Source organism: Tamandua tetradactyla, chromosome 9, assembly GCF_023851605.1.
Source record: "Tamandua tetradactyla isolate mTamTet1 chromosome 9, mTamTet1.pri, whole genome shotgun sequence".
In the NCBI taxonomy this organism is placed as follows: Eukaryota; Metazoa; Chordata; class Mammalia; order Pilosa; family Myrmecophagidae; genus Tamandua; species Tamandua tetradactyla.
This window is the reverse complement of record NC_135335.1, coordinates 1,105,238-1,118,270: the sequence shown is the minus strand read 5'-3', so window position 1 is coordinate 1,118,270 and position 13,033 is coordinate 1,105,238. Positions and strand designations below refer to the sequence as shown.

At 52.5% G+C, this 13,033-nt stretch overlaps 1 protein-coding gene across 7 annotated transcripts in view; it reads left to right on the top strand.

The window, feature by feature from the left end:
• Positions 1-12,708, top strand: part of TOLLIP (toll interacting protein) — a 30,870-nt gene extending 18,162 nt beyond the window's left edge. For 3 of the 7 annotated variants that reach the window (XM_077115332.1, XM_077115328.1, XM_077115327.1), the window contains exons 3-6: positions 5,610-5,792; positions 6,803-6,955; positions 9,146-9,236; positions 11,120-12,708. In XM_077115332.1, the coding sequence (XP_076971447.1) occupies positions 5,610-5,792; positions 6,803-6,955; positions 9,146-9,236; positions 11,120-11,334 (642 nt within the window). In that variant the 3' untranslated portion in view covers positions 11,335-12,708. The other 4 variants (XM_077115326.1, XM_077115329.1, XM_077115331.1 and 1 more) reach the window with 4 other exon arrangements.
• The last annotated feature ends 325 nt before the right edge of the window (positions 12,709-13,033 follow it).

The following is a 13,033-nucleotide window of genomic DNA, read 5'->3' as shown; positions in this document are numbered from 1 at the left end:
TTATTCACTCCCATATCCAGCAGAGGCTCATGGCCCCCCTTTCCGAGGGCTCCACGCTCTGAGTGCTCCCTGCTGCTTTCCTGTCTGGATGCCAGCCCTAGCTCCTGACCAACCCACTTCCTCCTCCGTCTTCCGTCCACTCAATCCCTAGAGCTTGGTCAATGGGGCACTGCCCTGCTCCGGACCCCCAGGGCTTCTCCCTCTGTACTCTGGGCCCTGCTGCTTGTCCTCCTCACCACTGGTCATTGTGCCCTCTTTCCCCACTCCTGCTCTGCACTGTGCTTGTGCTCCCCTGCTCCCTCCTCCAGGCCGTTGAACTTGTGCCTTCCCTCAGCAGCCACCCCATATTCCAGCACACTCCATCATTCCTAGCTGACGACTCTCTGCCACCGCATTGCTGTCTGCTATGCTGCTGCTACGCTGTCTGCTTTACGAAGGGGTCTGTTGCATGTTGCTTTGGAAAGGCAGAGACATTTGTCTGTGTCTGTGGCTCCTAGAATGGTGACTGGCTTATAGCTGTGCTCAGTAAATATTGGAATGCATGGGATGATGTTTCTTTAACCATATACTATGTAATTTCTGCAAAGGGTAGTTGACATTACAGGAAGTATGCTTGACAGTGTAAAGGATGAGCTTGAGTATTTCACCCACATTGCAGGAGGGAAGCAGAAAGAGGTAAAAATTAGCATGAGGATGTGATGGGCTTGGAGACAGCAAAGGCTGGCTTTAGCAGAGGACAGAAGAAGAAGAGGAAACAGGCGTTGGGGTGGTGAAAAGAGCCCTCCAAGCGGCTGCAGACAATTAGTGTCCTGCTGTGCAAAAAGAGCCAATAGATTCTGGTAATTTGTTTAAATTATTAAGATTAAAATCAAACAGCAAACTAAACAAAAAAGTTACCTGGAAGCTATCCCAGACTCTCCTATGACATTGTTTTCAGAAAATAGGGTGATTTCTAAGGATTTTTTTTTCCTATTTTTTGGCATGAGCAGACACTGGGATTCAAACCCAGGTCTCCGGCATGGCAGGCGAGAACTCTGCCACTGTGCCACCATTGCCTGCCCTTTAAGGAGTTTTGAGCAGAAAAATGTGCAATGTTAAGAAATCTGCAGCAAAATTTTGGTGACACCAACAGAAGGATATTGACTGTCCCTGCGGGCCTCCGGCTATCACTGGGACCTTTCGGGAGAAATGTTATCCTAGGCTAGACCAGCCCCAAGAGAGACATCAGCATTGGGATTGGCATGAAAGGACTGATCACAAGCTTTGCTAAAAGTGAACAAAACATAGTCGCATAGAGCTCAATAGACAGAACAGGAAGCAACAATCACAGAATGAAAGAAGAGAGAGCCTGGAAGTCAGAGGCAGGGTCGGGCCGACTCCCTCTTGAGGACCTGGGTGGGGTGAGGAGCCGAGTGCAGCCACAGTCAGATGATGTGTGGGTTTGCTAAAGCTGCTGGGATACCCCGGAAATGGAATGGCTTTTGTAAAAGGAAATTTTGAAGTTACAAGTTTAACTTATAAGTTCTAAGGCCATAAAAATGTCCAAACTGAGGCATCCAGAGAAAGATACCTTTGTTGAAGTAAGGCTGGTATCTATCATGGGCAGGCACGTGGCTGGCATCTGCTGGTCTTGGTTCCCAGTTCCATTACTTCCAGCTTCTGATGCCAGTGGTTTCCTCCCTGAGAATCTCTGGGCCTTTACTTTCTCCTCTGGGACACAACTCTAGGTAGTGGGTTGTTAGCATCTCTTGGGAAGGCACATGGCAGTTTCCACTAGACTGTGCATCTCCAGATATCTCTGTTGGCACTGAGCTTTCTCCAAAATGTTTCCCCTTTTAAGGGACTCTGGTAAATTAATCAAGACCCACCTTGAATGGGCAGAGTCCCATCTCCATTTGATCAAAAGATCACACTCACAATTATTGGGCATGCTGCATCTCCATGGAAGTAATCTAATCAAAGGCCACACCCACGATTGAGTGGGTCAGTCTCCATGGAAACAATTTAATCAAAGGTTCCACCCTTAACAATAGGTTCAGCAAAGGGCATGGCTTTTCTGGGGTACGTTACAGCTTCACTCCGGCACAGGTGATAAAGTCAGAGCAGTCTGTTGGGCCAGAAGGCTGTGTTGTTGCTTTACTGATATCAGGACTCAGGGCATAAGCTTGAAATGAGATAAATTATGCATTTGTGGGAAGTACTGTTCCAGTGTGAGCCCCTGCTCTGGGCCAGGAGCTATTCTAGGTGGGCACATCGTGAGCAAACAGACCAAACCACCTGCCCTTGGCAGCTGACGTTGCACTGACAACGTGACACCGACGTCACGTTAGGTGGCGTAGTACCCACTGGGTTTTAAGTAGGGGTTCGAGGGAGGCCTTGCTGGAAAGGCTCATGTCTGCAGAGCAAAGCCCTGGAGGACGTGCCCAGGAGAGCCAGGGGATCTTCAGGTGGAAGGACCAGCTGGCCTGCTCCATATCTTCAAGAAGTACCAAGGGAGCTAATGTGGCGGGCAGATGTGGGGTTCTGGGACACAGAGAGCAGGGCAGGGGTGTCAGGGCTGGACCTCGCAGGACCTGCAGGACCATTGCAGAGACCTTGGATTTTACTCTGAGTGAGGTGGGAAGCTGTCAGGCCTGTCTTGACCTTATCTAGGTTGCTGTGTCAAGGAGATTGTGGTTAGCAAGCTGCTGGAGATGCTGATGGGAAATCCCTGAGTTCAGGACATGCTTGAATGGAGAACCACCCAGCCATTTGGATCTGATGACAGCATCTCCAGAGGCCTCTACCATAGGCCCTGGGAGGGTGCAAATAGGATTGACTCAAATTGGGGAGAGTCCTAGGAGGAACAGGTTGGAAGGAAGCATGCAGTCCAGAGACCCCCAGGGCCACTGTGCGGTGCGCTGGAAAGGCGGGTAGGAGTCCATTTGGGCAGGCCCAGGTCCGTCAGCTCTGGGTCACGGGGAAGAGTCTGGGAACCTTGGACTCAGCTCCCAGCCTGCCCTGGCTGAGGGCATGCAATTGCACGCCCTACAGAGTGCAGAGAGACTAGTCAGGCTGCGTGCCGTGAGGGCGCCCCAGTGTCCTGATGCCCCCAGCAGGCAGGAAAGGGAACCTGGCTCACCACAAGCAGCAGCTGATGTCCGGGACAGCCGCGCTTTCTGAGAGTTGGTTCCCGAAAACAGATGGCGAAGGAACTGAAGGCAGGGAGTTGGCAGAGTGGTGGACAAGCAGAGTTCAGTGCAGGAGCAGCCCGGGCGTCCGTCCAGGGAAGAGTGAACACACACAGTTGGGCCTGTCCTCACAGCCATAAAAATGAGGAGGTTCTGATGCAGGTAACGACATGGATTGCTCCAAAAATGTGCTGAGTGAAATCAGCCATGCACTAAAGGACAAGCAGTGTAGGATTCCATTTGCTTAAAATATCTAGAAATAGCAATTAGATAGAAATGGAAGAAGATTCCAGGTTTTCAGGGGCCAGGAGGAGTATGGGGGTTACTGCTTAATAGAAGCACAGCTGTCCTGTGGCTGAGGGAAGGGTTGGTGGCAGGTGAAGGTGATGGCAGCAGCATCCTCAGGCCCCAGAGCCACTGCTTTAGGGACATTGCGTCATGTAAGCAGAGAGAGGCTAGTGCAGTCAGTCAGTTTTTTTTTTTGCCTGGGCAAGCACCAGGAAACGAAAGTTTTTGTTTTTTTAGTCTCATTGAGTGTAATTAATGCACACTAAAGTACCCCCATTTTAATTAACTGTACATTTCAATGAGTGTTGAGTAATTGATATACCCCTGCATCTGGTTACAGAACTTTTCTAACATGGAAACTTCCCTCTTGCTCCTTGTCATCTGTGACCCCATTTTGGACTCAGGCAAGCACTCTTTTCTCCTGTCATTCGTCTTTTCAGAGATGGGGTGGTGGGGTGCACTGGCCATCTGCCGCCTTCCTCTGGGTGTCTGGGCTTCACTGCCATTTGGCCGCGCACCTTCCCTTTGTATAGACGTGCCACAGTGTTCACCCCTGCATGGGTCAAGGGACAGGCAGTGTCCGGCTTTGGCATCCTTGGAGAGGGCCTTGTGTGAACGTGGGTCTTCATTTTAAGAAGTAATCTAATCAAAGGCCACACCTGCAATTGAGTGGGTCAGTCTCCATGGAAACAATTTAACCCTTAACCTTTGGCTAAGGACATGGCTTTTCTGGGGTACGTTACAGCTTCACTCCGGTACTGGTGATAAAGTCAGAGCAATCTGTTAGGCCAGAAGGCTGTGTTGTTGCTTTACTGATCAGGGCTCAGTAATAACTGTTTAACTGTGAGGAGTGCGATTCCTGGGGTGCATGGTGAGGGAACATTTCACTTTCTGATAAACTGCTGAACTTTACCTTGCCAGCACTAGGTACTCTCAGGGGTTTTGTTTTGTTTCATGTTAGCCATTCTAATCAGTGTAGTGGTGTCTCATCATGGTTTTAATTTATATTTCTCTAGTGGCTATTGAAATTGAGCCTCTTTTTAGGTGGTGATTTGCTGTCACTGGGTTTCCCCCACCTCTGATCTTTTGCCCATTTTCTAACTGGATTTTCTTTTCTTACGGAGTTTTGAGAGTTCTTTACGTATTCTGGATTACAAGTCCTTTGTCAGATTTGATATTTCCAAGTATTTTTTCCTAGTCTGAGGCTCATCTTTTTGTTGTCTGAAATTCTTAATTTTTATGAAGTCCAAATATCAGTTTTCCTTTATGGATTGTGCTTTTTATGTCATAGTTAAGAAATCTTTGCCTATCCTATGGTCACATAGATTTTTTTATTGTTCTTTATTCTGTAAGTTTTTTTAATTTTAAGTTTTATGTTTAAATCTGTGTCCGTTTTGGGTAGGTATCTGCCGAACAGTAATATAATCTGCTGTGGTCTTCCCTCTTACACGTAAATAGAAATGTTTCCCACCTGCACAGCCACGCACCCCCATCTCAAGAAATGACACCTCTCGCCTGGCCACCTGCACATCACACACTCCCACCTTGAGTAGTCACACGTCTTGGCTAGGTTGAGTGAGGGTCTCATGGCCCCTGGGCTCTGGATGTGGCTCTTCCTGGCTCAGAGACTAATATGACACAGGCCTGTCCCCCTCGGGCCCATGTCCAGTGGCAGGCAGACAGGTTGACCACTGATGACATGCCCATTCGTGAGGGAGGATGTGAGGCCCGGGCAGGGAAGGAACTTGAGGAGGTTCCATTTCTCCAGTGTGGGGAGGGAGGCCCTGCTTCCCCCCATCGTCCTGGGCCCTTTGCTCTGTCCAGGGACACCCTTCATTTTTTATTCTCCTTGCTGCTCCCAAAGAGGGTGTTGGGGACCCTTCACACTCGGTGCCTGGACCAAAAGCATTCTTGAAAGCGTCTTGATCACATAGTCAGAGAACGGCATCACATGGCTTATGCAGAGTTGCACGATCTGGGCGGTGCCTTGTTCTTGCTCTCGGAGCCCTGGGGTACAGCTGAGGGCAGGTCCAGGGGAGCTTGACTGGCAGCAGCTCAGACCCCAGGAAAACCTGCCACCTGAGGGACTTAGGAGACAGGGTTTTTCCCTCCTGGAGTTCTTCCATTTTTCTGACATGGGCTTCATTTCAGGCAAAGTTGGCAAAGAATTATGGAATGACCCGCATGGACCCATACTGCCGCGTCCGCCTTGGCTACGCCGTGTACGAGACACCCACGGCTCATAATGGCGCCAAGAACCCTCGCTGGAACAAGGTCATCCACTGCACTGTGCCCCCGGGCGTGGACTCCTTCTATCTGGAGATCTTCGATGAGGTGCGGGGTGGCCCAGCTCTTCCAGACGCGTGGTCAGCTGACCTTTAGACGCGCCTTTGCTTTTGCCTTGGGTGTGATGGTCACAGTGTTAGAGGTGGGCTGGTTCCCCTTGACACGGTCTTAGGCCCCTTCACCTAGAAATAACAGAAGAGCATTCCGGGGTGCCTGGTGTTCCCACACCCTGTGCCCACCCCAAGTAGATGCCTGTGGGTTCACGACTGAGAGAGGAGGCTGAATGTAGAATGAGTTGGACTCATGGGGGGGTGGGCTTTTCTTGGTGGTGAGTCACACTGAGCCCCTGGTGCAGCTCAGGGATGCAGCCCGATGGAGCCCTCGCAGGTTTGGGGGAACTTGGGTAGAAAACCAGGAGGCCCCCCTGAGTTTGTGTGTCGGGGACCTGTGTCTCCACCCCCCTGGGGCATTTCTTGAGCCAGAGTGCCAGCTCGGTGGAGGTGGGGGCCACAGGCCAGGAGCTGATGGGGGACTGTGAGTGCAAGGGGAGGAGGGGAAATGGGTCCCCTGCCCCACCTTCCTCTCGCCTTCTCCTCCCCTTTCCCTTCTTCCTTTGCCCTCGGAATAGGAAGGGGCATGCAGAAGGGGAGAACAGGGCAGAGCTTTCTGTGTCCCTCGGGCTCATGCTCACCGTGTGTCCGAGGAGTGGGAGCAGCTGGGTGCCTCCAAGGACCTGCTTACTCTCCTTCTTTTCCCCCTCCCACCCTCTGGCTGGGGCCAGAGCGAGGACAGTGGCCCCATGAAGATGGGAAGGTCATGAGGCCACTTGGAAGCATCCCCTGAAGCCTGCTGCACTCCTCCCCAGGCTGCCTGCGTGGAGGTGTGGAGAAATGGCTGGGCTGCCCAGGCGATGCCCGAGAGCGGGCAGGGGTAGGGGTCTGCAGGGAGAGTGGGACCCAGAGGGGCAGGCGGCCCACAAGGGAGCTCCCGCCCTCGACTCTGAGCTGGCGGTCCCCTTGGCCTTGGTCAGGCGGTCACTTGCTCTTCTGTGTCCTCAGCGAGCCTTCTCCATGGATGACCGGATTGCCTGGACCCACATCACCCTCCCCGAGTCGCTGAAGCAGGGCACGGTGGAGGACAAATGGTACAGCTTGAGCGGGCGGCAGGGCGACGACAAGGAGGGCATGATCAACCTGGTGCTTTCCTACACGGTGAGGAGCCTGCGGCTCGTGGCCATACCTGCCGGGCACACGCTGGACCTGGGCCTGGGCCCCGGCCAGCCAGAAGTGTTAGAAAATGCTTTCTTATATGGAGAGGAAGGAAGGAGGTTCTCGGGTCTAATGATGTATAGGCCACATTTAAGAGAAAAATCGTTGCAGATCTTTTATTAGTGACGGAAGTTATTTTTAATATCTTAGGCCTTGATTGTCATCTAGCTGTCCCTTTTACACAACCTGAAAATCAGAGCAGACCTGCACATTCAGTGCAGTGGAGCAGCGCGAGGTGGACGCTCTCGGAATGTGATGGCGGTGCCCTTGACCGCATCAGGCCACTGCTCCCACACAGGACTGCTGGACACTCCTTGCCCAGGACTTTGCTCTGGCCCCCTGGGTTATTCAGAATTGTGTCAGTTGGTTTCCACATATGGAGCTTTTGAAGACATCTTTTGGGTTTTGATGTCTAGTTTAGTTCTTTTATGTTCAGACTCATGCTTTGTGGTATTTCAGCAGTTTCCTGCTTTCGGTCCTCGAGCTCTGCTAGCTTATACTTTTTTTCTCGAGGAAGAAAGGCTTCCAGTAGACAGCACGCAAACAAGTCTACTCGGTTACAAGCTGAGGTTGCCACCTGGCCTTTTGGGGGTCCCGCCCACTAGCTGGGCTGCAGAGCCTGACTACTCAGAGAGCCTGGGCATCGCTTCCCAGGAGGAGTGGGGGGAGAGAGGCCAAGCCAGGGCTTGTGGGGGTGCCTCAGAAAGTCCACATCTGGCAACAAAGGCACAAAGGCAGGCCACCAGGGACCCGGTCTCCTAAGATGTGAGGGTCTAAGACACCGCCACGTGAAGCCCTGACCAGCTGAAAGCCTGCCTGAAGCTGGACCAGCCACCAGGCTCCTGCCTGCTCCGGGGTGCTGGCTTAGATCTGCTTCGACCCTGACTCCCTATTGGTTTCTACCCACAGGGGGTGCAAGGGAGGCTGGGGAGGGGGACAGGCAGGCAGGGGGTCCTTCCCACCTGCTCTGACAACACAGGGTGCAGTAATGGAGCAGAATCCAGGTTTAGGCCTCTCCCCACATGCCCAGGCCACACGCAGGCCCGCTCCTCTGGGAGAGGATTCCATCCTGAAGTGCAGACAGACCCCTGTACTCCTGCTGTGCTCTCCACGTGCACCCTCCTGAGTCCTCTGCCAGGCCTTGCCCTGGGGTCCAGCTGTGCAGGACATGTGGCCCAGCCACACTGGATGGGGCCTGAGGCACAGAGCCCAGCGTTGTGGAGACATTATCGCCTGTGCCGCTTCCCGTCTGTGGACTCTTCCTCACAGAAGCAGTTTCTTGCTATAAAATAGTGAGGCGTCAGAGTTGGGACCTAATACATGGTATTAAGGTGCGAGGGCTGCCCTGCCCACCTCCTTGAACTGTAAACAAGAGGCCTGTGATGGCTCAGGCAAGAGGAGCCCCCTGGGCATGGCCCAGTGCCTCTGCAGCTCTCGGAAACCTTCCGGAAGGTGACAGAGGTTGGGGACAGGATTAGGGAACCTGAGATCTTGGCTTCCTGCCATCTCCTCTAGTGTCATCAGGTTTTTTTAAAAAACTTGTCAATGTAGAGGATTTCAGATGTGCCAACTGGTGCAGTCTCATGAGCCCGTCTGTGTACCACCCAGCCTCACTGATAGTCTCCACGGCTGGAGCATTTTAAAGCAAATCTTGGACATTGAGATGATTTTACTCATATTTCATTTGATCTTTAACAGGTATTTTTTATATATATAAAAAGTCATTATTCTTACTAAGAATCTATAAATAAAAGGTATTTGGGATAAAATCTTTGCTTGACTGTGGTGAAAGGTCCTTGATTTCTCTTACAAAATAGACTAAACTGTCACGCTTGGTGAAGCCGTGTTCTCAGTCGGTCACAGCTCTGTCCTAAGTCTTTCCCGCCCTAGGCCCAGGAGTGTGGAGGGAACGTGGCATTGGGGGGCGGCTGTGTAGGCGTGGCACAGGACGGTGGATGGGCAGGGCTGATGGCCATCTGGGCCCAGGGCTGGGGCTGGAGCCCCACGCTCAGGTGCGGGGTGGGCTGTGGCCCAGCGCTGCTCCCTTTGGAGCTGGAGGTGAGGCAGAACGTAAGGGCTGGGATGGGAGTGTGTTCCTGCGGTGATTCCATGGTCCTCTCTGGTTTGTTCCAGTCGCTGCCCGCTGCCATGGTGATGCCTCCCCAGCCCGTGGTCCTGATGCCCACCGTGTACCAGCAGGGCGTGGGGTACGTCCCCATCACAGGTGAGTAGGCCGCGTCCCGTCCCAGGTGTGTGTGTTGGGGTGCAGTCTGCATTCCCATCCCAGGTGTGTAGGATCCATACCCTACCAGGGTGGGGCAATGCCTCCTGTTGGCGGCAGGAAACCCTTCCTGAATGAGCGGAGGAGGGAGCAGGTTAACGGGCTTCGAGGACTGTATAGAGATTTAGCGTCAGTCTAAATTTATGTAGACATGTTGATTTTTTACAGCAGTCCTTCCGAAAGCAAGGGTATCTGGTGTTATAGTTGACATTTTTTATGAGTATGCAGAAAATAGAATTTGGTTTTTTTCCTAATTGTTAGCTCAAATAAGGTAAGTTGAAATTTTTGGTGATGTGGAGATTTTAATTTCTCAGTATTTTAGTATGGAAATTTCTCAATAAAAGATGACTTTGCTGTTGTATGAAGCAAACTGTGTGCTTTAACATTGTCACTGTTGTGTTTATTTACCTTTATAAGTTATCAGCCTGTGGCAGCCGTTGATCTGGCGCAGTGTTAAAGACAGTGTTCTGCTGCCTTTGGATCCTCTGAACTTAAAAAGGCAAAAGTCACATCCTGTTTTAGTTTGCTAAAACTTTCAGAATGCAATACACCATAACTGGATTGGCTTTTATAGAGGGGATGTACTTAGTTACAGATTTACAGTTCTTCAGAGAAAGGGCAGTTGGCTTCCTCTGGGTTTTGGTGTCACACGACAGGCACCCGGCCATGGCTGCTGGCCTCCCTCCCAGCTTCTGGGCTAAAGCGGCTTTCCCCAGGCTGTGTCCTTTCTGCACCTCCAGACATGGGTCTGTGTCGGCTCTGAGCTGTGCTGACCTGCCTCTGCCTTCTGACTGCTCTCTTTCAAGCCTCCAGCTGATTACAGTAGACGTCACGCATTGCGAAAGGCACTCCCCGCAGCCGAGTGTAGATGTGGTCAGCCACAGATGACGTTCACGGGCTGACGCTCAACGTCCACAGCAGCAGACACTGGGTACCGTCACCTGGCCAGGTGGACACCTGCCCCTAACTAAAACACGTCCTAAAACTAGTTATCTAAGATAATTAATTATTTTAATCTCGTTTTAGAGAGGTATTTAGATGTGTGCTGTGTCATCCACTCAGTCTTATTAACACTTTGCGTTCTTTCGAGTGTGCTTGTGTTCCGTCATGGGCGGTTCAAGTGACGGGGGAGTCAGTGTAGGGACAGTCTTCCTTGGCCAGCTTGCAACATCCAGCACTGCCAAAGGGGTAGAGACTACGTGGACCAGATGCCATGCAAGGAGCCCACGGTAATCCACGGCTATGAACGCCGGGTCTCCGTCCCTTCCATTGCCCAGACCCCTGCAGGAGGAGCCACTCCCCAGTGCAGCCCCCTGGCTTCTTGGATGTTCTGTATTTTGTTTGTGAGTTTGTTTTAAGTGTTTGCTGTGTTGTAAACAGTGGCACTTAGCCCCATCGAGGCCCATCGTGGCTGCCGTGGGTTCTCTGTTCTTGGCCACAGTGTGGCCGTCATGACACTGGCCAAGCTGAGGAAGTGTTCTCGGCGTTGGGCACGGGGGAAGGTTTGAGGACTCAGGTGCGCAGAGGGAGGAGCGTTGTGTGCTCTGCTTGCTGTTTCAGCCTCAGAAGTGAAGTGCTCTGTGACTGGTGGCAGAAGCCTGCCTCTGTGCTGTGAGTGGCAGAGTGGAGGTCTTGCGCTCCTTTCCCCACAGCCTTGCCTTGGCGTGGAAGGAGCACACGTTCCTGCAGTAGGAACCGCGGGTGGGGGCTCGTGCACCACTTCCTCCTTTCCGGCTGAGGGATCTGCCCCCCTCCAGGAGCCAGCAGGTGCCCTGCTTCCTCCTTGGTCCATACTCCTGTTCTCACTTGCTTGTCTCTGCTTCCAGGCATGCCTGCGGTTTGCAGCCCCGGTGTGGTGCCTGTGGCCATGGCCCCGCCGGCCGCCACCACCCAGCCCCGCTGCAGCGGAGAGGACCTGAAGGCCATCCAGGACATGTTCCCCAACATGGACAAGGAGGTGATCCGGTCTGTGCTGGAGGCCCAGAGGGGCAACAAGGACGCCGCCATCAACTCTCTGCTGCAGATGGGCGAAGAGTCCTAGGCCTGTCTGGTCACCCCGCTGGCCGCCCACGCTGCCCTTGTTGCCATCTGCTCTTTGGACTTGCCAACCCAGGGGCTCCCTCGGGAAGAATGTCCTGACAGGTTCCTGTGAAGGAGATCCCTGTATAAACCCCTCCCCACCGGGTATTTGTAGGGTCCCCGTGCACACCTGTGTCCCCCCTCCCCAGTGTTTGTAGGGTCCCCATGCACACCTTTGTAACCTCCCCCCAGGTGTTTGTAGGGTCCCGTGCACACCTGGGTAACCCCCCCAGTGTTTGTAGCCTCCCCATGCACACCTGTGTACCCCCCACCCCCCATGCCTTGTGTGTTTGTAGGGTCCCTGCACACCTGTGTTTTTCAAATGCATGTGGGTTCGCGGTTCTAGCAGCTGTCCTTGATCGTCGGTCCTGGAGGAGGGCGTGGGGTGGGCTTGGCTTCCTTTTCTTTCTGTTGGGAGGTGAGGAGACCTGGGGCCTGCGCTGCGGGTGAGGGAGTCGTGACTCTCCCTTGGAGACGCGCGTGTTCAGGCACGGTGCGCCTTTCCTTCTCCCGGCCCTGAAGCACCCCTGCTCCGTCAGGCGGCGTTTCAGTCCTCAACCTTGCTGGGTCCCCAGGACCTGTAGGCATTTAATGTGGGGCTGTTTTTAGAACCATCACACTGAATAATACTCTTGCCCTTCCCTTCACCTGCTGTGATAGTGAATCTGGGCTTTGCGTCAGCACGGGCCACAGCTTTCCTGTGGGTGACCAGCAGGGTTGCCCTTCTGCCAGGCCTCCCTGTCCCCAGTCTGGCCACAGATTTCAACATGGACGCAGATTGGACCCGTCCCTGGGTGGGGAGCGATGCCTGGCGGGCCAGGCCCTGTCGGCAGCCCCAGGCACCTCGAGGCTGGAGGGAGAAGTGCCGCATCGCCAGCGCTTGTTCCTCGTGCCCCTTGTGGGGCCCTGGCCCTTGTTCGTTAGCTTGCGACAGAACCAAAGTTAGGGTTGGGAGTCACAGCGCTGCTCTTTTGTCTGTTCGTTACAGAGTATTTAGGAACTGGGCTTACTACTGATGTTGGTGTAAGGGCACGTGTGCACCAGTACTGTACGTTCGGTTTGGGTGACAGGAACAAGTCGGGGCAGCACTAGCATCTTTAAGCTCTTTCGGAGAGGCTAGTGCCGCAGGTTCCTGCGGGGCGTAGGGATTGCCTCCTGGCCATCGCGTGGAGACGGGTTAGGGACGGATCAGGTCACACCTAATTGTGAAAATCAGAAAATTGAGAAGTTTCTCAAAAGCGATGCACTTTAAATAATATGCATACCATTGAAAACCTATGCGTTGCTGCATGTTTGTTGTGTTTTTAGTTTTGCATTAAATTGCAGTTAAAATTTGTTTTCCAAGTGTTTGCACCCAGTCTTTTGATATAGAAAACCTTCTTCGAGTGGACAGAAAGGTAAACCCCAGGCAGTGTGGACTTCCATGAAAGGTTTAGAGTCAGAAAGTTAGTACTTAAATATCAGTCTTTTTCACCCTCTAAAAATAAAAGTTTAAATGTTAGCTAGAAAACACTGTTCCTGCCACCTTTTGGAGTTTTCTTTTTTCTATTCTTGGTCACGTCAGATATGTTCATAAGTATTTATTTTTGTAAATCTGAGGAAATAAGCGATGGTGATGGTGAGAGGATGGTACCATGTTAAAAGTACCAAGCGCTTTTCTG